We start from the raw sequence: 27,700 nt of genomic DNA, 5'->3' as shown, positions 1-27,700 counted from the left end.
ACAGGGCACTGTCCACTAGACTTGGCAGCCCTTCTAGCTGTTTGCAGGCCCAGCTTCCTTCCTTCCTCTTTCTGCGTCTGTCTCTTATCATACTGAATTCAAGATAATTTGAAGATTGTACAACACTTTATCTCGAGCTCAGAATTGAGGTTGAGAGTTTAACAAGAGCTTAAGAGATCTTCTGGTTCAGCTACAGAGAATTATCAAGGTCTGTTAATGGTTATCAAACTTAGTTGGAACAGAAAAGGACAGAGCAGCTCCATATTGAGGATGTTCGTTTGCTGCAGATCATTATGCTTTCCCTGCCTGCACCCATAATAGAAGTCGGTAAGTTTAGAGTTTCAATAGTGAAAATATCTTCATTTAAAATGTACAGTAGATCAGTGAAAACTCTGTACTGGTTAGCACTTGGGTAGAGAAATATTCCTATTTCTGGATTGTCCCATTTTGTCTTTTCAAGTAGCATAAAGAGGCTGAAACAATGGGAGCTGTGTCACTTACTTTATTAGTAGTTTGGACAGAGAGACAGGGAAAGGCCCCTGGAGCCTTATTCTCACGAACAGGAGCTGGTAGGAGTAGAGAAAAGCAGGGGCAAGAGCTCAGGGTACTACTCAAGGGCACTGGTACCAGGGCACTATTAGGTATCTGCTGAGGGTTCAGATGAGGCTTTGAAACTCAACTTGACTCCTACTACGTCCCACACCAGAAAAGGCCAGGTGACTCAAAACAGTAGCTTCACTCAGTAAATGATCAGAGCCACCATGGGCAGAATGAGGAGGTTCTCTCTGTCTATCTGGATTGAAGACTGTCCAATTTTTGAGAATTAGTGTTCATTCTTGGGGAAGATGTATGTCTTCAGGTTCAAGACTTTGCTTAGAGATGATAGAGGGAAACATCATGGTGGAAAGAATATACAGAAACGCTCCTTTTATTTCAAGTATATCAATGTGAAAAGGACTGGAGTTAATCTTTAATATACACTGACTTCCCCAAACTCCTTGTTGTTGCTGTTATTTTCCTTTGTGACCACTTGACTTTTATGACTCTGACCACAAAATTCTAAGAACAGGAAACCAGTTACTAAACCAAATTAAATGTCACTATCTGTGAAATATTCTATGCATTTAAATATTATAGTTTGACTATAATAAAAACCTTCCTACCTAGAACCCTAGGGAAGCAATTGTTCTGAATAGCTATGTTTTCAATACTTTTAGGATTTTAATCTTTATATATATAATCCTTTTTACTTTAACAATTTTATATGGCCATCTTTCTGCAATTTCCTGACTTCTTTTTACACAGGATGACTCACAGAGTGTAAACTTTTCTTTTCTTTTCTTTCTTTTTTTTTTTTTTGGTACTGGGGATCGAACTCAGGTCCTTGCGCTTACGCAGCAGGCGGTGAAACCACTAAGCTAAATCCCCGGCCCTCGTAAACTTTTCTTGATGACTCAGGTTGTCACTGTTGATGTCAATTAAAGAACTACACAGTGGAACAGAAAGCACCATCAGGAAATGAAAAGGTATATACAGGCTGCCCTCTTTGGTATTTTTTTTCCTTAAATTCTTTTATTGGTACATTTTAGGTATACAATACATTTACATTTATCATTGGGTGTTTGTACCTGTATATGATGTATCTTGGTTCTTATTTTTTTCCCCATTACCTGTGCGCCCTTCACCCCCTCCACCCTTCCCTATTTACAAAGACTTTGTTTCCATTTTTTTTCTTTTCTCATACTTTTTCCTTTCTCTCCTTTCCTTTCCCCTTCCCCTCCCACTACCCCTACCCCTTTGGACCTTTTCTTCCTATTTCAAATTATCAATTATTCGTTTGAATCATTTTAATTCTTATTTACATTTTCAGTTTCTCATGCTAGAGAAACTATTCGGTATTTACACGTGTGTCCTATTTATTCACTTAAGAGTGTGGCCTCAATATGCATCCATTTAGCCATAAATGTCTCTAAGTTTCTCGTTCTTTATGGCTGAGTAGTATTCCATTTTATAAAAAAAACACATCTTCTTTACCCAGTTTCCAGTTGATTGCCCTCTTTGGTATTAAAAGGCTGCTGTGCTTTCTAAGTTTTGCGTTTGTGCAATATATATATATATATATTTACTTATATTTGAGGCTTTCATTTCTTTTCTCTCACTATGTTACACTGATCCTGGCCTCTCTTAATTTGTTGTTTATAATCTGCCACTGAATGGAAACTGACTACCAATCACATTCTTTAATTTCATAGCAATTTCTCAAGTACTTGCTAGCCCCTAGACACCATGCATGGTAGGCACTGTAGACATATGAGAATAAGCTATGGTTTACTACTTTTTACAAATCTCGGTCTTTGCTATGATTACAAATACCTGCATCAAATGCTACATGGAACTATATAGCCCAGATAGTTCTGGTAATATGGAAGAGAAGGAAGAGAAGTTAGGGTTACTTAACTCAATGGCCAAGATCCTTCTGCTTTTAAGAGGAGACAGTTGTCACTGCAGCCTTCAAGAATAGTTGGAATTAACATGACAAGCTAAATGATAAAAAGCATTTCTTTTTTTCTTATTTTTTGGTTTTTTTGAGACAGGGTCTCACTCTGTAGTTCAGGCTGGCCTTGAACTCACTGCATAGCCCAGGCTGGCCTTGAGCTCATGGCAATCCTCCTGCCTCAGCCTCCCTAGTTCTGGGATTACAGGTGTGTAATCTTGGCTCAAAAAGCATTTCATTTAGAGGGACTAGCAGGTGGAAGTTATGAAGGAATGTGAATCTATACATTTTTATAAAAGATTCTCCTTTATGAAAGAGTCTTGAGATGCTCAACTGAGAGGGCCACAAATGGGTTTTAAAGGTAGGAACAGGCTCGCTGTTATTATAATTAGCTTCCAGGTTCCTAATTATATTCTAGATAAAAGAGTTCTCCAAATAGCTGAGTTTCAGGTAGGGACAACACAAATATATTACATTTTTTTGTTTTACCATATGGAACATATAAAGGAGAGAATATCTTTCTATGTGGAGGACTGGATGATCAAATATTCAAACTGAGAGGAAAATAGCTTTCTGTTTCAAAGCTGATAAATATTAGCAAAATTTCAAAAGCACCTTAAACAGCAAGAAAGCTTTTTGTAAGGGAAATCATTTATCCCTTATTTACTCATACTGTATTTTCAAAAACTTACAGTAATTTATAAAATATTTACAGTAATTATTTCAAGTATTTGAGGAAAGCTATATTAAGAAATGACAATATTTTGACTACCATAAAGTTTTAAAAAAATTCTAGAGTAAAGAGAATAATAAAATTTGAATAACTGACACACAGGAAGTTCAAAATTAGCTTTAAAAATACAATTTCAGAGAAGGGTCCATGGACTTTAGGAAAATAGCTTAACCTAAATAAAATATCCAAGTAAATCTAATAGATCTACTTTCATCATTTAATCAAGAATGCATAGGGCAGGGGATTTAGCTCAGTGACTCTGCCAACTGCCTCGCAAGCACAAAGTCCCCAGTTCAATCCCTGGTACCAAAAAAACCCAAAACAAAACAAAAAAAATGCATAATAAAATATAGAGTCCATGACATTATGATAACTAACAAAATGTAGATACAGAGTAACAAAAGCAAAACCATTATACATGGCCACTATATAACATGCAAAAGAATTCATTTCATTTCATCTTATCTGATTTCATCTCATTAACCTTGAAATTATGTGTTATCATTGTACAGTATTAACACAGGGGTGATCTATACAAATACCAGATTTGAGACACTTGGTATAATAGCAACATTTATTTAGAAAAAATAATTTAGGACTTTTAGTTGATTTCAAGATCAATATGAGCTAGCAATGTTATATGGTTGTTCAAACAACTAATGCAATTTAAGGAGTCTGATGAAATGTTAAGACCTAGAAAAGAAGAAGTGCTGGCGCGATGCTACTGTGCAATGGACCAACTGGACCTCCAATTATAGTGTTTTATTCTGGCCCTGCCCTTTGTAAAGAGATTTGAAACCAGTTTATACAAGGAATGGCTACATTAACCTAAAGAAGTAACTTGGGTAATTCTTAGGGGGACATTGTAGCTGTCTTCAAACATCTGAAAGCTACCATCTGTAAAGATGAAAATTGTTTAGAGTGATTTCAAAAGTCAGAATTAGGACTACTGGATGGAAGATAGATTTCTGTTCAATATAAGGACAAATTTTTCAATACTGTACTTACGGAGTTCTCCAAAAATGAAATGAACTGTTCCGAGGCATAATGAATTTGTTGCCACTGAGGAAGTTAAACCAGAAATGAACCCTTTGTTGACAATATTATAGGAGAATTCAATTATTGGTTAAGACTGAAGAAGCTGAATTCCCTGGAGTCTTGGGAATCAATGATTCTATGATGAAACTATGCGTTACTACTACTTGACTCTGGTCAGACTTCCAATCATTTACAAAAAGTTTTGAATTAGGAAAAAAAGGAGCTCATTTTTCAGAAGATGGTCTGTGTTATTACTACTTGATTATCTAGCTATAATCAATTAAGTTGAATGAAATATCCTGTGTAAGAGATTATAACTTTGATATTTACAATTTGTCAGGTATTTGAATTTAACATAAGCCATCTTGAAGGATGACAAGTTTAAAAAAGTTCTGTTGATATTTTTCCTATTTTTCCTTTTGTGAGGACTGGCAGTAATTGGAAAAGCAAAAACTATAAGACTAATAGTGTGCAGAATGGGGAATTGTACAATTTGCAAAACTAAGGAATAGAACTAAAAACAGGGCAGCATTCTGAGCTGGAGTCTACTGAGAGGAACAAATAAAAATCCAAATACTTGAATCTGTAATTAGTATCTCTTTGGATGTTAGTGAAGAAAGTTTCTATTTAAGATTTTTTCCTTTTATTCTGGCATGGAATTCTTAAATTATATTTTGCTTTGGTTAATAATAAAACCAGCCTGTATTGATATCTGCTTGCTCTTTGCAAATACACAGGTTGATGGTATGAGCAAGATTCTCTGATAAATGGTAAAAGGAAAACAGCATAAAATTAAAAGTTGACTATAGTTGTAAACCTGAAAGTGGCTAATTCACACATACTAGATTTGAGTTCCTTTGGCTGGTTCAATTATAAAAGCTTCTATGCCCCACATATCATCTTTGAAAATGTTCTAATTGATGTTTCACTTTTTCTAAACTATGTTTTTTTGTTTGTTTTTGGTGCTGGAACCCAGGGCCTTGAGCTACATCCCTAGGCCCAGAATCTAGTCTTAACAACCTAAAATTTTAATTATGACTATTGAGTTATTAACTTCAAAATTATCTGATAGTACTTTTTTGGGGGGTGGGATGGAATGCAGTATGAAACACCAAGGATGGGATAATATTTAGTTTAAAACTTTTATACCAGCCTAAAAGTGACCAGGTTTTGGAGGAAATATTTTAAAAAATGGTCTTACCTCCAGCTACAAGTCCAGATTCTCCTAATTGAATAGCTACCCCAAAGCCCCCAAGTTTAACAGGTGCTGAGTTTTCTTTCGAGGCAAGGAGAACACAGTGGGGCTGAAAAGAAAAACAGATGGACAAACAAAGAGAACACAAACCCAAAGATAAAGATTAATTGAAGATGTACAATTCAATTCACACAAAACTGAATAACATGACAATATACTAATATTTTTAAAAATTCTGTATTATTTTGCATGCTTGAATTATTTGTCCTATCATCATACCTGGCTGATTTCTCCAAATACTTACCGATTTTAGCCAATATTTTAGGAATTATTTCATTCTAAGATTAGAGTATGGTACTAAGAATTACTCAGAAAGCATGGATGTTCAGGAAACAGAGAGGTTTTCTGTCTTTTTTTTTTTTTGCAATATTCTCTTTCTTTGGCTGACAGTCTAGATTTGTTTCAGGAAAAACATGTTATACTCCCTGTCAAAATGTCTCTTGAAACCTCTGACTTTATCTACAAAACCACTTTATCTTGGTCCTTAGTGGCTGGGCTGCTGATGGTCCTTTCTTTGTCCACCTTCTCTTGTCATCTTTCCTTTCTTTATGCATTCCACCTCTAAGAGGAGAACCAAACAGATGTTTGCATTTAGTGACTTTAATTGAGCCTTGCTCCCTGGAAATTCAATGTTCTCCCTAGGTGTATCTCTTCTCTGGACCTGCCTTTCCTCTCTGGGTGTGGGAGGTAAAGAAAGAGAAGGGAGAAGAGAGACCAATTGGCCAGCTGCTCATCCAGGGCAAGACATCTTCCTCAAGGAACAGTCTATTTGATCAGGGCTTCCTACCGTTAAGTACCATACACGCTTTGTGCTAATAATGATTTCTTTGTAGGACCTTCTCATCTTTTTCTGGAAGCTTGCTGGAGCTGGTGTTAGAAAAGAATGTAATTGTGGGGACCTCTGGGCTCTGTTCAAATCCCGTGCTCCCTAATATGCCAAATACTACATCTGACCTGCTCTCAAAATATGGGCTGGTAAAAAAAGGCAAGCTTCTTTAGGCATAGAAGACAAATGTATTTTTTATTCTCTCTTACACATTCTCATTCATAAAATGATACAGTTTTAGTTCAGTTTTGGCTGACATGGTAGTTGGTATGAAGACAAAAACCTGTACTATAAAACTGAGTTGGTGTACCCAGACAGGTGTTTGCTGATGATATATAGATATGGGGCAGATCCTTATTCTGCCCAGTCAGAGCCTCAGAATTCAACTTTAAAAGTTACTCTTGCTGTCCAAAGAGGTTTAAGGGCCTTTACAAAGAGTTTAGCATGAAGAAAAATGAGCCCTCAAATATAAGAACATGAGTGTGTGAGAGCAACAGAAGGAGAAGAAAGAGAAAGCAAGCATCCAAATGAATAGTGAGCAAACTACAGCTTGACAGAGCATTAAGAAGAGTTTATGGGAGAGCAAGCAAATCTCTACAGAAATCAGCTGGTGATGATTCCTGTCAGTAATAACTTCAGTTGGTTCAAGCAAACATCCACGACAACAAATTGAATATGAGAGCAATAGCCTTGTGTCTTAGTCACTTTCCCGTCACTGGGACATAATACCCGACATCCACAACTTAAGAAGTGCGGTTTATTTTGGCTCACAGTTACTGTCCATGGTTGGCTGGCTCCAAGGCAAAAAACAGCATGGCAGAGGGGCATAGCTGGAGGAAAGCTGCTCACATCATGGTGGCCAGGAAGCAGAGAGAGAAGGGAGGGGTTAGGGAGGGAGAGCCACCCTTCTGCCCCCCCCCCACTACTCGCCTCTTCCCTGACAAGGCCCCACCTCCTAACAGCACATCAGCTATAGTGCCCTCATGATCCAATTGCCTTCTAAAAGCCCTGCCTCTGAGCATATGAGACTTTTGGGGGTCATTGTTGATCTATGCCATAATATCCTGGTATGATTGTAGTATGGGACACAGCAAATAAATATGCCTAGGAAAAGATGGGCAGAAGAAGAGGAAGAGGAAGAGGAGGAGGAGGAGGAAGAAGAGGAGGAGGAGGAGGAAGAAGAAGAAGAAGAAGAAGAGGAGGAGGAAGAAGAGGAAAAAGAAGAAGGAGAAGAAGAAGGACCCAAATAATGTCTTCTGGCCACCCCTGTGCAAGTGTTCTTATCACATTCTTGGGAAGAAGTAGAAGCTTAAAATGGAAGCCCCAAGTATACTCTTCATAGTTTATTGACTATATTTATGCTAACATTAATGTTGTACTGAAATCCATGTAATTCTTATCAGAGTAAAGATTCAGCTATTCTCAATAAATCCTGGAGGAAGATGAGGCATAAAATTTGAACTTAAGATAGAAAATAAACAAAAAATCCATAGATACAAATTAATAGAATGCAAAGCCAGGTAGTGTTTTGTTATAGAGTAAAATGAAGGTGGTGAGGCAGTCAGTGTTACAAGTTTGGGGAGGAGGGAGCTGCTAGCTTATTTAGATGGTGTCAGAGAGGAGCTCTTTAATGCATTGATATTTGAACAGAAATCGGAATAAGGGAGAGCAAACCACATGGAAGCAAACTCTAAGTGAGAAGATGGTCAATACAAGGGTCCAGAAGCATGGGGAAATTTGGTATGTTTGGAGAATAGGAAGGATAGAGGATGTCTAGAAAAGAATGTGCAAGGGGCAATGTTGTAGGAAATGTGTTCTGAGAGATGATCAAAGGCTGTATCGTTTAGGGCTCTGCAGCCATGATCAAAACTGTATTTTATGCTGAGTGACATGGGAAACCACAGAAAGTTTTGAGCAGGGTAGCACTTTAGGCAGTATTAAGTTTGAAAGGATCACTCTGGCTGCTCTGTGGATAAGTGCTTGTAGGAGCATAAGAGTAGAAGAAAAGAGACCAGTGAGAAGGCCATCAGACAAGGCAAGACAGTAACATAGACTAGAGAGACAGAAGCAGAGAAGACAAATGATCCAATTCAGTGGTCTGAAGGGAAAGCTGACAGAAATTGCTGCTGGATTTGGCCAATGATAGCCACATGGTATCATTAAATATGTCCCCTGCTCACCTGTATTGCCCGTACATTGGTAGTGAGATTGTTTTCATAGTTCTGGTGATTGAACCCAGGGCCTTGTGCATGTTAGGCAAGTGCTTAACAACTGAGCTACACCTCCAGTACTGTGGTTAGATCTAGAATCCGGAGTAGATTTAGATTTAATTTTAGTTTTATGCACTAATACTTCATGTATGGTATGATTATTGTTTTGTTTTGTTTTTGTTTTTTTTTGCAGTACCAGGGATCAAACTCAGGACCTTGTGCTTGTGAGGCAGGCGCGGCACCACTGAGCTACATCCCCAGCCCATGACTATTGTAACACTTCAGGAAAAACATGTCTGGTTGCTCTACTTTTTTTTTCGGGTCCCAGAGATCAAACTCAGGACCTTGCACTTGGCAAGGCAGGTGCAGTGCCACTAAGCTAAATCCCTGGTCCAGGTTGTCCTACTTTTAGTAACAGGATTCAGCAGTGAGTTCAGGTTTTATCATCCTGACCTATCATTATAAGATTCACCATCAATTTTTCACTCAATGTTGTCAGCAGCCATTGATGCCTAGATCCATACTTTGGGCTTCCCAAATGGAAATTTTCCTTATAGTTTTGTTATGAAGACTATCAAACAGGGAAAATTAAAGGAACTGTATAGTAAACACCTATCTATTCACCACCTAGATTCCACACTATTGTGCTATATTTGTTTAGCAAATATCTATCTATTCATCCCTCTATCACTTCATTTTACTTTTTACTATACTTCAGCACACATATCATCAAAACGTAATATTAAAATTGTTGTAAAATTTATATACCATAAAATGCATACATCTTAAAAGGATGAATTGCATACATCTGTATAACTTGAATCCCTATGAAAATGTTTTCAGCCCAGAAACCTCCCTCATTCAGTGCCCATTCAATCTCTGCTCCCAGTGCCAGCCACTATTCTGACATTTTTCACCACAGGTTTATTTTGCCTATATTAGAACTTCATATGCACAAAACCATGTAATATGCACTCTTTTATGTACAGCCTTCACTCAGTATAATGTTTCTGAGATACATGTATTTTGTTTTGATTAGTAATCCATTTTTTATATTGCTGAGTAAGTACTACTCTACTGTGCAAATTTATGAGTTTGTTCTGTGTATAGTCATTTGGGCTATTTCTTGTTTTTTGATATTATGAATAAAGGTGCTATGAAGTATTTCTAGAATAGCAAGATGGTTTCTAGACAACTTCCAAAAGTGACAAATGAAGGTTTTGTTTTGTATTATCATGGACTTACAGACTTTTACATATTTGATGTATTTTAATCAATTGCTGCCTTGTTCATTTTGATGCTTAAATTGTTCCACTTTTGGTCAGTAGGGATCCCTTTAAATCAGCTCTCATGTCTTTTTTTAAGACTCTAGGAGTCTGTTAACATCCTTGCTTTCAAACACAAGATGATGCCCCCAGATCATTCTGTTCATTTCTTGTCCTGATCTGGAATCAGACATTTCTCCAAGCAGCCTTGTTTCTTTTTAGCGGAAAAGGGTATTTAAATCCATAATGTGGGTATTAGGCATATAATTGCTACCGAGTTATTATTGCTTTGATTGTTCAGTGGACAAAGATAAAAATACGTATTTTTAGAAGGAGAAAATAAATCAGAAACATATACTAATTTTCTTCCTATTCAATTACAGGGTTTTTAATTTCAATTTGGTGAGTAATCTTGATACCTAATGATATTTAACATAATTACTCATTTGCTTTGTCCTTCAGTGTGTGTGCATAAGTTTTTAAATAACAGCAGCTATGTCACCAGTAACAGGAACACTGTATTCTGTTTATAATTTCTTTGTGGTTCCTTTTGTCCTTAGGATACACTGTACTATACCAGGTAAGCCAAGCCAAAATACTGTTTTATTATTAAGTAAGAACCCATGAGTCTATACTAATATAAATAAATAAGAAAGTGAGTGCATGGGGCTGAAAGAAAGGCTTTTCTTTAAGAAGACAAACTGAATATAGAAAAAATGCTAGAATTAAGAAAGTCAACAGTTGGCAATGTTTTAAATCATTCTAACTGATTAAGGCAAGTATCTTCAAGGATACCAGTGGGTGAAAGTCTGAACAGTGCTAGGCTATTTGTATAATCTCCAAGTATCATACCAAAGGATACTTATTAATTACAAAGTGAGAAAGAGTAATTTTACAGAGAAGAAACCTGGCAGAAAATAGCAAAGTTAACATTGCTAGTAATGGGACTAGTTGATAGTATGTGCTTCATTACATGACACACTGAGAATTCAACAAGACTGCTGTGGTGTTTCTGTCAAAGCACACAACCAGATCTAATTATGAGGAAACACTGGAGAAAGCAGTGAGACATTCCTGAGAGGCATTCTAGAAAGTAACTGGCCTATATTCTCCAAATACAGTTCTGGGTTAAAGAGATTAAGTGAAACTAAAGAAATATTACAGTTAAATGAAATATGTGATCTTGTTTTTATCTGTGCTGTAAAAGATATCTTTCAATGTTAAATTCCCTGATTTTTGATTATGGTACTCCGAGTATATAAAAGAGTTCCTTTTTTTTTTTAGGAGATAAAGATAGATGAATAAAGAGATAGATGTGTAAGGGGATCTACTCAACCCTTGCTAATTCAATTTCTTTCCCATTCCGGGCCCTTCCTTATCATTATCCCCTTTACCTGGGATCATGTTCACGAAATCTGACGGAAAACAAAATGTGTCCATCTGTATCCAGTTGAAAAACCTCAGTTATTAAGGGTATTAAGAATCAATTGATAGAGCAATTTCCAGGTATTGAACCATGGCTTAATCAAATCTTGCCCAAGAAAGACACTGTCAAAGTAGTACGATGCCATGAACTTACAGAAATCCTTATAGTAAATGGAGAATTACTGTATTTTAGACAGAGAAGGGCCTTTTACGCAACTCTAAGGTCATTGCACAAATATCGTTTTGTCCTGCCACACCAGTAGGTTGACAAAGGAGCCATGAAATTTGTACTTGGTGGAGTAATTATCATATGTACAGGGTTAACTTCTCCTGGAGCTAAGCTTTAAACTTCTAGAGTAGATACCACTGTTATCTCTCAAGGCTCTTCAGAAACTCAAAATGATTCCAATTTTGAAAGGATTTTCCACTAAAACAGATTTGTAATGAAAGAAAAATAGTGAAAATCTTATGCCAATATAACCATCACTTCTGAGGTCTCAAGTAATCAGAAAGTTATTCAAGTTACTCAATAACCTATAAGAATTAGGTAATTAAAATATTTTGTAACTACTGTAAGAACTTTTATGTTTAATATGCAATTAATCATATTAAGGCAGTAAAAATTAAACTAAATATAATTGTAGTCAATATCACAGTCTTTCATCAGAATTTCTTAAAAAAACCCACACTTGTCAACATGGAGACTGATACATGTAAATGTATTATACCTTTTTATACTTTGTATGTATTTTTTACTTTGTATACTCTTATGTACTTTTTTATGGCAAGCAAAATGTAGTAGATAACATCAACTCTAACATCAATTTGTTTAATATTATTAAAATATTTTATTCTTAATACTATTAGCATACACTAAATTAATGAAGGATCACAATGCCATCAGATCAGGAGTGAATGAACAAAATTGAAGGCCAGTTTTAAAATTAATATTGAGACTATAAGGCAAGTTTCTTTAAGAGGCTAGCCTTCTAGAGAATATAATTTATGCATGGAAAGAAGGGAAATGATTCACTGGAATTTCTTTAAATAATATCATGTTTATTAAGAATAATAGGTCATGGAGAGAAAAAATAAAACCATCCAAACTCATATTAATGCAAGTAATATTTGCTTCTCAGAGTAAAAATTAAAGAACTTCAAGTTTTATCATTTGCTATTTTGATAAATAAAAGATAAATTAGTGAGGGATGGAAGGGTTGAAGGGAGGGCAGGGGAATGGGGAAAAAATAAGAACCAAGAGAGATTATGTAAAGGTGCAAATTTCCAATGATGAATGTAACTGTATTGTATACCTAAAATGTACCAATAAAATTTAAAAAAGATAAACTAGTAAGATAATTTCTACTTAAAATCCTAATTGATACAGAGAATGACATGCCTCACTATTAATGTCCAATTCTCATTAAATGGATTATTTTGGCAATTACATAGTGTTTGTGAAATACAGCAAACACAGAAAAACTAACAAGCAAGAATTTATGTTTCAATGACTAAAAAGAGTTGGATTAGAGAAAGGAAAGAAAAGATGTGTAACCTGGAGAAATAATTAAAAATTGAGCTATGTGCATCAGTCTTATGTGGAAGACTAATTCAACAGGCTGTGATGTCCAAAATAGAGCAGACTTCTTAATATCTACATACTCTAGGGCCAGAAAAAGAAAGATAGATAAGAGTGAGAGATTGAGAAGGATAAATAAATGTAGAAAAATGTTAACATGGGATTAACATCTGAGTGAAAAGTATCTTTGTACCATTTTTGTAACTTTTTTTTTTTGGTACCAGGGATCCAACTCAGGACCATGTGCTTGAGAGGCAGGCGGTGGCACCACTGAGCTAAATCCCTGGCCCTGTAACTTTTTAATTTTTTTTTTCATTAAGTTTTTGGGTACATTTTAGGTATACAATACAGTAACATTCATCATTGGGATCTTGTACCTTTACATGATGCATCTTGGTTCTTATTTTTTCCCCATTCCCCTGCCCTCCCTTTGCCCACTCCACTCTTCCTATTTACAAAGACTTTGTTTCCATTTTTTCCTTTTCTCATATTTTTTCTTTTCTTTCCTTTCCTTTCTCCTATCCCTTCCACTTCCCCTACTCCTTTAGACCTTTTCTTCCTATTTCACATTAGCAATTATACATTTTGATCCTTATTTACACTTTTAGTTTTTCCCACCAGAGAAACTATTCGGTATTTACCCTGTAACTTTTTGATAAACCTAAAATTATATATGAAAAAACCCATCCTATTTTAAAGTCATTTAAAATAATTCTCCTTGTGGTTATGCTTTCATTTTGTAATATAGTAAGGTTTATTTGTTTTAATTAGATTTGGATTTAGTTTGGTGTTTTAATCACAAAAAAACCTGGCTATAGTTCCAAAGTCAAAACTGTAAAACAAATAACATTCAGAGAGGTCTAGCTTTTGTCCTTTTTCCCTGCCTGCAATCTCTTGCTCCTCATTGGTAATTATTTTCATTAATTATTGGCCTTTCCTTCAATGGTAGGATATAAAAATAAGAAATATGTTAAAATACAAAAATACATATAAAATTCGAGTTTTCCACACAATATATGTCATAGATACAGAGGAGGTTCTCTTTTGGGTGCTTCTATTTTCTCAATGAAATAAAAGCAATCATCAAGGGGGAGTGAGAAAGGAGAGGGGATTATTGAAAGTCTGAGAAGAATGAAGGGGTGAAAAGTATTTTCAAAGATTAGGAGAATAAACTGACTTAAAGCAGTGGTTCTCAAACTTTGGCATCGAAATCTTACAGATTTCTGGTCCCCATCCCCAGAATTCCCAGCATAGTAACACATTTTTAACAAGCTTCTGAGTGATGTTGACGCCCGGGTCTGGGAGCCATGCTTTAAGAATCACGGGACTAAGGAAATACAGCAGGGCTCCTGGCAGCACAGGAGCTCACTAAAGCTTGAGGTCAAGAGTCTGCAGTGAGTCCAGCCAGCCTGATTGTATATTTGGCTCAGTACTGGAGGAGGCAGTTCACCAGGAGAGGGATTTAGAAAAAGACAGGATGGTGATATCAGTAACTGAAGGTACCAAACAAGCATATGGATTTATTTTTTGTTTCTACATCTATCTTCATATATATATAAAGCTTACAATGTCAACAAAAGACATTCAGGAAGGGTGAATGGAAAAGGATATATAGAAATGAGCTAAAAATACCGAGACAAAGTAAAAAGCTCAGCATGAATAGGAAAAAGCTCACATAAAGTACTAGAAAAAGATTGTATTCAAATCTGGTGGTAGCCTTGCTGACTCACACTGAAGAGGAAATGTGGTCACAATGTGAGAAAGCGCAAGACGTCAAAAGCACAACTAGCATTGTAAAAATGGATGGTTTGGGTATGGGAAGATAGCATGATAGAGAAATATTTATACTAGATTTTATGAGACAGAAAACTAATAGGAAAGCACCTATTTAGTCATAGAAAAGTCCTGCCAGGATCTTTAAGAGATATTTGTACACATATGTTCACTGCAGCATTATTCACACATGCCAAGAGACAGAAGCAACCTACATGTCCACCGACAGATGAATGGTTAAGAAAATGAGATTTAGCCACACAGTAGAATATCATGTAGCCTAATCAGTCATATGCCGCAATGTGGAGGAGTCTTGAGGATACTATGCTAAGTGAAATAAGGCAGTCAAATACTGTGTGCTTCCATTCCTACAAAGCAGCTAAAGAAGTCAAAATCATAGGAATAGAAAGTAGAGTCATGGTTGTCAGTGGTGCGGCAAAGGGGAGAGAAAAGCAGGATTTAGTGAGTATGGAGTTCAAATTTACAAGATGAAAAAGTTCTATGATTTGTTGCACGACAATATACTTGACACTACTGAATTTACACTTGAAAACAGTTAAGATGGCAAATTTCATGTTATGCATTCTTTCTCACAACAAGACAAAACACTCCCAGGCCAGTATGGTAATCATCCTCCTTCTTAGAGGTTTTAAGGGGAAAGTAAGGGCTACAAAATATTTTTATTCTAGCAATTTAAAAATACTGTCCCTCTTCTTCTGTGAAGTGCCTATTCATTTCACTTGGCCATTTTTTGACTAGGTCTTTTATTTTGAGGAGTTTGATTTTTTAAATTCTTTATATATTTTAGATATTAGTCCTCTGTCTGAGGAATAGCTGGCAAAATATTTTCCCATTCTGTAAAATTTGTCTTTTCACTGTTGTTTCTTTTGCTGTGCAGAAGCTTTTTAATTTGACATGATCCCATGTGTTGATTCTTTGTACTATTTCTTGTGCAACCAGGGTTCTGTTCAGAAATTCCTTGCCTATGCCTGTGACTTCAAGAGTTTCCCAAGACATTGGTGGTGGAGGGGGGCGGGGTAGAGGATAGGGGATGGAAAAAGGAATTAAGATGTGTTATGTACATGTGCCAGCTCCCTACAAGGAACGTAAACATTATGTACTGCAAACATGTACTAATAAATAAAATAGAAATATTGTCCCATGTATTATAGTTATAATAAACTAAAAGCTCTGGAGAATATAATATTCAGGAATGGATACCCAGAAATAATTAGAATGACAGATAAAGCCAGATGAAGTAAATATTATTTAGTTAAACAGAGCTGCAGGGTGACAGTTATGGGGAGGATAAAAGCTAACTTTTCATTCCAAATGATACCAAAGAAAAGGGAAATGATACTAAGATGCAGGGCCAGCAGTTACATAGATAACTGGTAGTGATTAAATACTGGACCAGAACAAAAACTGAAGAATCCCATAATTATTTTCTTTAAAATATAGATTGTTTTAATTTACTTGGATGAGTTTATTGTTTTGATTAAAAGGGGAGAATAATTCACAAGTATCATCTAGTCCCAAATTATAAGATTGTTTTAGAAAATAAATCCAAGTTCTTAAAAGTATATATAAAAATATTCAAAGATACTGTAAAGATCAAATAAAGCTTAAGCAAAAAAGAGTAAAAAATGTTACCACTAATATTAGTATATTTCAGTATAGGAAGGCCATTTTATGTGGATAACAATTTCTAAAACAAATCCAGAAAGAAACAAATTCAATGCTTATGCTTAAAAAGTCCATATAGCATATACATGTCATTTCTTAGGAAAGACAGAAAATGTTTATTTTTGCTTATAATTTATAAATTTTTTTTTTAATTTTAGGGGGTGAGGGAAACTTTCTTCAATTTTCAAGTTGGAGGGTATTCACAAAGAAGATATAATTTCCTAAAGTTGTGTTAACTGAGTGTCAAGTTGTTGCACGGTAGTGGGATCTTTTAATATTTTTAAAAGGAGTCTAAAGGTTGTCATATTGAAAAAAGAAAAGGGGAAAAAGAAACCCTATCACCACATGTGAATATAAAAAAGAAGAGAATCCAACCAATTGCGCCACGACCGGATGGAAGAGCTCAGCTGACAAACCCAGCCCAGTCTAAGGAAGCTTGGGGTTTAGCTTCTTGTACTTCAGGAAAGTCTGAACTGTAAGTATGCATTGATTTGTTTTTAACCATATAAATGAGTCTCAATTTTACTTTAAAGTTCAACTATCTAAATATTCAAAATGAAACATGATTCATGCTGCTAAGACTACTCTGATATCAGCAATTCTTTGCTTTCAGTCACTGAATAAACTGCTTAAATGTCACCTCTACCTTGATTTACTTTTAATATAATCACATCGTTTATACCGTATTTGTATAATGCCATAAAGATCTATAGATCTACTTGAATCAATGAAGTTATTTTCAGATGCTATAAAACTTTAGTTCTAATGTATTATAAACTATTTATAATGTTTGACTTCATTGTTATATCATCTCCTTGTTTTTAAAAAATAGCATTTTCTTTATTATATCATCAGTACTTTAGGGTAATTACCAGACCAATTAAATTTTAAGGTTGATGTTTCAGAAGTAAGGTGAAACTTAGGAAAAGAGTAAGCAAAATATACTTTAGTTAATTCAAATAACTAAAATTAAAAAGTTTTTGACAGTTAAGCTTATAAGAAAACTTAATATACTTCTAATAGTATTATTTCCAAAGTAACAGGATTTTAATTTTTGTTCTGTATTCAGCAGTTATCACAATTTTTGAAGCATGACCTGAGTAGGTTCAGTCATTATCAAGTCAAACTAAACACAGTGAGTGAAAGGTTGCTATCACTGAAACAGGTATGTATTTTAACGTGGCAATATGCCATTTACATAAACACACCCAAATTGCATTTGAAAAGCTTTTGCTTATCTGGGACCACAATAAAATCTGCTGAGCCCTACCATTCAAGACCGCAGCTCCTATGAAAGCCAGTCAGAGAAAAAAAAAAAACGTGGGAGGGTAGAGTGGTGGTCTTGGGAGGTACAATGTACTAACATGGTCACAAACCTTGGAATAGGATTTTCCAAGTAACAAACACTGAACTATTGTGACCACTTCAATAGAGCACATAGGTCACATATAAAGCATGCCCTGTGAACATGGTGCTTTGTTTCTTGTCTTCACTGGCAATTCTTTTTTTTTTTTTTTTTTAGTACCAGGGATCGAATTTGGGTCCTTGCGCTTGCGCAGCAGGCGGTGAAACCACTGAGCTAAATCCCCAGCCCGACTGGCAATTCTTAACACATCAAATAATTTTCAAAATATCAAGCAATGGCCTTAAGAATAGTGATATTACAATATGTCAACAAACTTTAAAGGACACAAAAGTCAGCCACTTATTGAAAACCAGAATCTAATCTGTTAATTTTAAAATAAATAATTGGATGCTAGCTATCTGATACATGATACTACATGATATGGTACTATTTAAACAAATGCATTGCGTTTTTGCTTTATTCTCTTAAGCTTGAGACTATGCAAAGGTAGAGAGCTTTACTGATGGTCTTGTACAACTATTATTCATTTATTTTACTTGCATGTTAGAGCTGAGGCAAATGATTTTGGGATATGTGCTTTGTGCTAGCAGCTTTTAGAACCATCTTGATTATGGTTATCAGGCCCAAAGGTAAATTTGAGAAGATATGCTCTGGGAGATGTGATAAAAATTCTGATGAATTATTTATGCTTCTGTAAAGTCTGGGTTCATTTATTTAGGAAAATGAACATAGTGAATAGAAAGATTAATTACCTTTCCAAAAAAATAAAGCTAGACAACATGATCTCTTAAAATTGCTAAGGTGAATAACAATGAAGGAATCATGTCAAAATACTGTGGACAGACTCAATGTTAATAAGGAAATGGTGATCGGATGTGACAAGGAGAGGTCTGGTGAAAAGAATCATAGGCTCACAGTGAATTTAGCTCAGTGTTCTGCTGCCTGCCTTGAAAGCTCAAGGTTCCGAGTTTGATACCTGGTACCAAAAAAAAAAAAAAAAAAAAAGAAAGAAAAAAAGAAAAAAAAGAAAAGAATTATGGGCTCTCAAAGTCAGATTTGAGTCCCAACTTGGGCACTGTCATTTAAGAGCCGTGTGGCCATGGGCAAAGATCATAACCTGTTGATCTTTCATGATTTCACATAGGCAATGTAAAGCTTATGTAAATGAAATAATATGAATATGTCTGGTACACAGCAAGTGCTAAATAAATATTAGTTAATGGTTTGGCATTCTCACTCAAGGGTTCAATTTTGACTATACTTTAGACTCCCCCGAGGAGCTCTTAAAAGAAACCAGTGCCTGAAGCCCATTCCATACCAATTACATCAGAATATCTTGGGAAGGATCCAGGCATTGGTCTCTTTCAAAAGCCCTTAAGGGAATTCTAATATGGAGTGAGGGTTGAGCACCAGTGAGAATCCCTTCTGTTAAGTTCGAATATGGTGGCAGTCTTGAAAATCTCCAGCAGCAAGATCTTATTGCCTTCTAAGTTAGATTCTTTCCTTCTATCTTATAAGGAAAAGTATTTTCTTGTAAGGAAGCAACATCTGTCTTTGCAATTTCTATCACTGGTTCCTGCTCTGCATTCTGAAGACGTATACAACGAGGTGAAACCTGTTTCTTCATGGTCTGTGAAATGGTCTCATCTGCAGGGTCAAGTGCCTATTTACTTCAACTTGCTTCTGGGATCTGAGCTCCTCTTTTCCCCAATTGGTCCATGGCTTTTTCTAAGTGTGCTGCTGAAGATGACAAGACACTACATTTCTGGGGAGACACTATCAGCTTGGGACAGAACCAGGCCACCAGCAACAATCTTCATTTAAGATATTACATATCTGCTGAACCAAAGATGGGATTAGTTTTTGTGCCAGGCACATCACTGCTGCTACAACATATACAGCTGTGTTTCTGTTAACACTCTTCTAGTATTTATACTTTTAATAGTCACATGTAGAACTTTACATACATACCTACTAAACTCTCTCTTTCATTCAACAAGACTTATTGTGCTAAATACTTGGCACATGGAAGCAAACAAAACAGACTTGGCTTTTAATCCTAATGGGGTTTAAAATCTAACATGAAAGAAAAAAGAAACCCACACTATGTACAGATGAGTTTTTCAAGTCATTTCAGCTACCTGACCACTCAGAATCACATCACTTCTGATGTGGATACTGTCCCAATGTCCTTTCACCAGTGGACGAGCTATACCTGAGCCTCTTAGAGCTCCTGATGTAACCACATAACACAGGCTTCTCTACACATACTCTTTTCCTCTTCCTGGTAATGCAAGACTGCATTATCAATGTCATTTTTGGTAGCCTACCATTCTCCCTAGACTGCCCTTTTTGTTTAGAGTGTCAGATCACAAGAAACATGGCTGTAAGTTTCCACAAGCTTTGTGACATATCTTCCTACAGTTGAGAGATAGGACAGAATAGACTCAGGCTTCCTTCCTTCTTTCCTCCCTTCCTTCTTGACCCTCTCCCCCTCTCCCTCCACTGTTCTAAACTCTGGAGACAGCTCTCACCAGGGCCAGTTCCTCTTCTTTGGAAGAATGTTTTTCTCTAGCAAAATGGTTTCTTCTCGACCAAATTACATGCACAGTTTTAAGAAATTATATGTACTTCCAAATATTTTTACCCATGTATAACATTAAATCAGGAAAGAAATTATTGTAAATAAGATTCACTTTATATTATTGCATTCAGGGTTTGAATATGTTTACTGAGAGCACAGGGTTTCTGTCTTACCTTCATTTTCCAAATAGTGCTTAGCTAAGTATGACATAGTTACTAAAATGCAATTATCAAAAGATGTTTTTTAAACCTAACTTTTCCTTCCTTCCCTCCCTCCCTTCTTCTTTCCTATTTTTTAAAAAATAGAATCCAGGGCCTCAAACATGCTAAGCAAATGCTTTACCACTGAGCCACATCCCTAGCCCCAAAGCTAATTTTTATTGAATATATACTTGTTAATGTGCCAGATCAAGTTCTTCATACACATTTTTCATATTTGCAAATGAGAAAACTGAGGCTCAGAAAAGATAAAGTTATTTGCCCTCAATCACAGAGTTAATTAGGTCTGATTTTGAAAATCTTGCTTTGAACATCGTTATGTTACATGGACTAAGAGGCTTCTATAGATAAATAAGGCAATTACTTTAAGAGAGGAATGTGATGAGACCTTCTGGAATTCTCCCCTACGTGTTCCACCCCTTTACAACAGGCTCTTGACCGAGCTCTTCACAAATGTCTAGGAAATACCCAGTAACAAGAAGCATCGGGAACATTCTCTGCTTCCACAAACAAGTAGAATTCATATGCTGTCTCTTAGAAGGGTCTAGGAACAATTTCAAATTATTAACCCAGGGCATATTTTGCTTCAGTTACTTTCAAGATCTTGGGTTGCAAATTTGTTTTCTATGTTATCACCCTGTGTTTCAAGGTTAGGAGTGGCTAACTGGCCTCTGCCACCTGATTTGGTTTTGTCTGTCTACTTTGTTCTCCTGTGCAGTGTTATAAGAGCTTGTAAGGGGCAGTTGCTGGCTCTCTTGGTCTGTCATGTTAATTGCATGTTCCTATAGGAAAATGATTTTAGTATCCTTACTTGGTCTTAGGTCGAGAAAGAAGAAATTTATGACCCTCTCCCTATTCCCATTATGGAATGAGAGATTGCCACGGTTTATCTGTCACATACCATGTGGCAATATGTGACAAAATGAATGAATGCCACATATAAAGGGGAAGGGCAAGGTAGGAAGAAGTTCTGAAGCTGGGCAGGGCCAGGAGTGGGCCCAACTTACTCATAGCTGGAACTACCTTTTGGGAAATTAATGCTCATCTTTGAAAAATAATTTCTCTTCATTTCCATCTCTATTCCCATAGCAACTTCCCTAAGAAAGAATGACCTTATAGTTTAATTATTTTAATAGAATAAATGAAACAAACTCTGAGTATATGCCACAGCCACAGGAAAGGTTAACGATGCTACTACACACATGGTGTAGTTATTCAAATGGCCTAAAGTATGAAGAAAGTAGTTTCTCACAATATCTGAAAAGAAACCTTTTATTATTTATGTTTTGAGTTAATGTAGCTGTTACTAAAATAGCAAATGACTCAATGTCTGGCACTTTTTCTAGGAAACTTCTGAAGATAAAAGAACTACACAGGGGGACATGTCATTTAGCACCTCTTTTTGAGCACCACTGAAGATAGAAGTCACACTGTAACAATGACAACTACATCAGGGAGCTTGCCTTATTCATCCCATGGGATGTACTTTGTAACTAATCAGAGCAATCAAGTCCCACAGAACTTCTCAGGAGCATCAAATGTTACTACCTGTTACATGGAGGAACAATTACTATCTACTGTGTTAACAATATTCTACTCTGTTATTTTCATCGTGGGACTGGTTGGAAACATAATTGCCCTCTATGTATTTCTGGGCATCCATCACAAAAGAAATTCCATTCAAATTTACCTACTTAATGTAGCCATTGCAGACCTTCTACTCATTTTCTGCCTGCCTTTCCGAATAATGTATCATATTAACCAAAACAATTGGACACTAGGTGTGATTCTCTGCAAGGTTGTAGGAACACTGTTTTATATGAACATGTACATTAGCATTATTTTGCTTGGATTCATCAGTCTGGATCGCTACATAAAAATTAATCGGTCTATACAACAACGGAGGGCAATAACAACCAAACAAAGTATTTATGTTTGTTGTATAGTATGGACAATTGCTCTTGCTGGATTTTTAACTCTGATTATTTTAACACTTAAGAGAGGAGGGCACAACTCCACCATGTGTTTCCATTACAGAGATAAGCATAATGCAAAAGGAGAAGCAATTTTTAACTTTGTTCTTGTGGTAATGTTCTGGCTAATTTTCCTATTAATAATCCTTTCATATATTAAGATTGGTAAGAATCTATTGAAGATTTCTAAAAGAAGGTCAAAATTTCCTAATTCCGGTAAATATGCCACTACAGCCCGAAATTCCTTTATTGTACTGATCATTTTTACTATATGTTTTGTCCCCTATCATGCCTTTCGATTCATATACATTTCTTCACAGCTAAATGAATCATCTTGTTACTGGAAGGAAATCATTCACAAAACCAATGAGATTATGCTGGTTCTCTCATCTTTCAACAGCTGCTTAGACCCAGTCATGTATTTCCTGATGTCCAGTAATATTCGCAAAATAATGTGTCAACTTCTTTTTAGACGATTTCAAGGTGAAGCAAGCAGAAGTGAAAGCACTTCAGAATTTAAGCCAGGGTACTCTCTGCATGATACATCTGCAGCAGCTAAACTGTAATACAGCTCTAAAGGTACTTGAGGTACACATACTAACAAGGATGATAAACTGTAACCTCTTAATTCCTTACAGATCTAAAAAACTATGACATAAAGCTTTAGCATTTATTAAACTCAGACCTCAAAGCTCTGTTTATATTTGAGATATTTCATTTGCTTACTGTAAAATATTTCAAGGGAAAGAAAAGCTTACACTTATTATTGAATTTTAAACCTGTATGTAAAATCTTCTCAAAATAAATTGTTAAACTAGCACTCTTAACATGGATTAGAAAGTTAAGTGCAATTCATGGCTTTAACAACAAAATAATTACAGAAGTGTCACTGTCTCTCAAGTCACTACTCTAAAGTAGTTTCCAGAATCAAGCACTTGATACTAATTTAAGTTAAGTGATTTGGGAGCTCACTTAAAATGTCAGAAAATATATGTTCACTGTCCTTTTAAAAACCTGTATAATTTGCCACTGTATTCATTCATGTATGCCTAAATCTGTATTAACAGATTAAATAATAAAATTCTAATAAAAATAAGATCACTCTTATCTTCATTGCTTAGATAAAAAGGGAAATAATTTAAATAATGCACAGTAAAAACCAAACAGAAAAACTAAGAATTTAATGTCTTAGCAGGACTTAAAATTATACCTTACTTAAAATAGAATTAGAAATAATTCAGTCATCTCAGCCACACTAATACAGTAAAACTGAAGATGTGCATACTTCATAATCCATCAAGTTCACTGCAAGGAATCACTCAAATATGTACACAAGAAAATATGTCATGATGTTCAGTGAATTGTTCATAATACTAAACAACTGGAAATAAGTATGTATGTAGCAGCAAAAGCGGGGAGAAGTAAACTAGTTTATTCGCAATATAGAATACCATATAGCACCTCAGTGTAATCAACTATACCCATACACCAACATAGGGAAATCTCACAAATAATGTTGAATAAAAAAGAAAACCACACAAAATTGCAAAAGGGTATGTGCTATGTGGACTATTTTATGTAAAATACAAAAGCACGTAAAACAATATATTCTTTATGGATTCATATATATACACACACAATAAAAATATAAAACATGAATGGTTATATAAATATGTCCTCTCTTAAAGTTGATACTAATATCTGGAGAGATTTGACATAAACATGGAAAAACATCAATGTCTATTAAATCTGGGTGGTAGGTACATGGGTGTTATATTATTTTTGGTATACTTCTGGGTGTTTAAAAAATTTCATAGCAATAAATAAAACTTGTAGATGAGCATTAAAAGGAGCAAACAAGTTTTCATGGATGTTAAAAAATAATTGGCAGTTGGGTGTGGTGGTCCACGCCTGTAATGCTAACACTCTGAGAGGCTGAAGCAGGAGGACTGCAAGTTCAGCCCAGCCTGGGCAACTTAGCCACTTTGCGAGACCTTGTCTCTTAAAAAATAGAAAGGGCTAGAGATGTAGCTTAGTGCTAAGGTCCTGGGTTCAATTTCCAATACTGGAAAAAAATAGACAGTAAGCTCTAAGAGAAGGGGATCTTTATTTTTGTTCATTGCCAGCTCCTCAGAAATTATTGTATTACTTGGTACATAGGAAATATATATAATTGAATGAAGGAATGGATAGATTGAAGGATGAATCAGATAGGGATAAAGGGAAGAAAGGGGTGCTTAGAAGAAAAAACAAATTGGGTATGCTTATTTATTTTTTTCTAGTCAATCTATCCGGATATAGCTATACAAAGCATTATACAATTGCAGTCTAGAAAGGCATCATTAGGAAAACTTTGACATCATTTGTCCAGTTTTTTGGTCATACACAGAACTAGAATGCCACTGACTGTATGATAAACTCCAAGCATCCATTCATAAGTTTCTATCACAGAATGATTTTTTTAATAGTCAGAATACTTCTTAAAGTTCAAGTTAGGCCACTGGCTGGGAAATCAATGTTAAAGAGCATGGAGATTTCTGTTAGAGCTGAATTTATTTTAATAAGATCTGGCTTGTACTGTATATGGTTAGTGCTCAGTTAACCATATTTTAGCAAATGCATACAGCTTGTTGAATAAAGAATAAGTCAAAGCAAAAGTATATTTAAAAAACAAGTATGAAATTTGCAAAATAATTAAAGCCTCAGGGAAAAAATTTTTTAATTACTTCATCCTGACAGTGTTAACAAATATCACCTAAATGAAATCCAGCATTTGTTTGTATTATTTTATATAATTGAAAACTTTGATTTCCTTTATACTTGCAATAATTAAAAATTATTATTATAATACTGGTAAACATTTTGTTCCTGTACTGGAAATCAAACTCAGGACCTTGCACTTGCCAGGCAGGTGTGGTAAACTTTTTATAACCCTACATGTCTGTATTCTAAACACATAGTTTAAATGGCTAAGTTATATTAGCAATTATTATTGTTTATTTTTAGGAATATTAAAATAAATTAAATAGTTATAGAAGTTGCCTCATTTTAAATATTAAAAATGATTCCTGTAAAGCTCTGCACATGGTATTCTTAAAGTTCTGTAAAAAGTATGCTGAATTAATTCTTGCAATAAAATTATTTGAAATAAAATATTTTCAATAAGTCAATCTGTAATCTCATAATGGACTATTTACTAACAGAAGTTTCACTTATAATATGCCTTAAAGTGAATCCTGACAATGTTTTTAAATTTTTATAAAAATGTGCTACTGACTTAGCAAATTTAGGGTTGTTTATTACATATACTCTTGTTTCTTACTGAGCATTGGTGTGTGCAAGCAGGAAACACTGTTCCTATCTCCCCTGAATCTAGGGTTAGAAATGCACAGCATAAGGGAATTTTGAAGTGTATACATAGCCTCACCTTACAAGACTTTCAGAACCACTTTCCAACTGACACCTCACATATGCAAAACCAAACAAGGGCAGAATGAGCTGCCTGGCTGCCGGGGTGTGACGTCAGTGCTAAGCACTCCTGTGAGTTTTGGGAAAGTGGTCTCTGGAGAGCTAGGTTTGCTGGTGGTTAAATTTCCATGATCCTATCAGCAGAAAAAGACAATTCTCTTCTAGTATGGAAGGTTTTATTTTCAACTTTAAAAAATGGATTAGTCCTGTTTATATACAAGAGGATCTGATTTAATTACAACTATCTGAACCAGCTGGGGATTTAGCTCAGTGCTTCTGCTGCCAACTATCTGAACAAAAGCTTTGCTAAAAGTTGTCCATAAGAGAAAAACAAGATGAACTAGAGTTCTCTCAACAGGCAACCTGGGTGCTACAGAGACATATTAATGAGATAATTATTTTTAGACATTTTAAGTACAAATGGAACATTCCTAATCCAAAAATCCAAAATCTTTTTTTTAACCTTTTCTTTGGTGGTGCTGAGGACCCAACCCAGGGCCTCATGCATGCTAGGCAAGCACCTACCTATAGTGGTGGTAACAATGGATGCAGAATTGGAAAGGGAGTATGAGATTTGCCCTAAGCTTCTATCTTGCCTCTTACTATCCTCCTTCAAGTTCATGTGTGACAGGATGGGATACAAAGTAAAACTGTATTTATTTATGTGCCCTTCACTGTGCTAGATGCTTGACATTCATTATCATCATTTGATCTTCATTGCATTTGTGATGTAAGCAGCAATTGTATTTTATATAGAAGAGGAGGCAAGTTGGTAGGTTTCTATTTCAGAGACACTCTTTGGAAAGATTTTCATTCCACCTAAGCGTAAAGGTGGTAACTGAAATGTTTTTTGTTTTTAAAAAATAAAAGTTGTCATGAATATGCATTGGGGGCAAAAAATTCTGCTTATCATTCATCAAAACTGTATGATGTCAAAAACTCAAAAATTCTCAAAACTGGTCTCCGATCACACATGTGTGTATTCTGAAAGCTCCACCTAAAACATGGATGACAGATAATCCAGAACAAACTCATACAGGTGGAATAGAAGAAAAACATGAAATCAAATTACAGTATCTTACCCTAATTCATTTGGCTTCTAACCTATGAAATGAATAAAGGAAGAATTATAAGTTGAGCTTTGGAAAATGTTTCTAATTATGGTTTGGACATAGGTGTTGATAATGATGCATACAATCTCTTTTATACTTTACTAAGCCACGCAGTTATTTCAGGAGTGATAGTTAATTGTGAGCTATAATCTGCTTTTGTAATTTCACATTTTTTCTCAGTAATAAAACATTTCAAAGCACAGGAAAAGGTCGGGGGGGGGGATACAACATAACAGCCAGTTAAGCACCCATCACCCAAACCAAACAGATATTAATGTTTTGGCTTTACTTAAAACTTCTCTCATACCACGTACACAATCTAAAAGTTAGATACACTAAACTCACCTCACACTTCCCCTCCTCAAGTCTTATTTCCTAAAGCTAGGATATGTTATTCTGATGCATAGTTGTGTACTTTTACGATATACAATACTATGCACTTTTTGTTTTAAATATTTACACACATGGTATCTTAATATATCCTTTTGTAACTTTTTTCACTCAAATTATATTTATCTATGTTGATAACAGAGAGATATTATTTATTTATTTTTATGGATGCAGTTTCTCACGGTATAATAAACAACAGTTCATTTCTCCATTTCCCCTAACAATGGGCATTAGGTGGTTTCCAGTTTTCAGCTACTAGAAACCATGTTCAAGCACAGTGTTCTGTATACCTCGTGCTGATGTGT

At 35.4% G+C, this 27,700-nt stretch overlaps 2 protein-coding genes across 18 annotated transcripts in view; one reads left to right on the top strand and one right to left on the bottom strand.

Moving 5' to 3' along the window:
- The window catches only part of Cask (calcium/calmodulin dependent serine protein kinase), a 381,402-nt gene that overhangs the window by 146,625 nt on the left and 207,077 nt on the right, over window positions 1–27,700 (bottom strand). For all 17 annotated transcript variants that reach the window (XM_087189842.1, XM_004850000.4, XM_004849999.4 and 14 more), the window contains exon 6: window positions 5,467–5,569. In XM_087189842.1, the coding sequence (XP_087045968.1) occupies window positions 5,467–5,569 (103 nt within the window). The remainder of the gene's footprint in view (window positions 1–5,466; window positions 5,570–27,700) is intronic.
- Window positions 106–27,380, top strand: Gpr34 (G protein-coupled receptor 34). Its single transcript, XM_013074042.3, has 5 exons — window positions 106–327; window positions 1,381–1,526; window positions 16,443–16,759; window positions 17,354–17,449; window positions 21,799–27,380. The coding sequence occupies exon 5, from the start codon at window positions 21,891–21,893 to the stop codon at window positions 22,989–22,991; it is 1,101 nt and encodes a 366-aa protein (XP_012929496.1). The 5' UTR covers window positions 106–327; window positions 1,381–1,526; window positions 16,443–16,759; window positions 17,354–17,449; window positions 21,799–21,890; the 3' UTR covers window positions 22,992–27,380.

Source organism: Heterocephalus glaber, unplaced genomic scaffold (assembly GCF_053883595.1).
Source record: "Heterocephalus glaber isolate CG9 unplaced genomic scaffold, H.glaber_assembly_v1.0 deba00001547, whole genome shotgun sequence".
NCBI lineage: Eukaryota > Metazoa > Chordata > Mammalia > Rodentia > Bathyergidae > Heterocephalus > Heterocephalus glaber.
The sequence above is the reverse complement of the archived record's forward strand: the minus strand, read 5'-3'. Positions and strand labels throughout refer to the sequence as shown.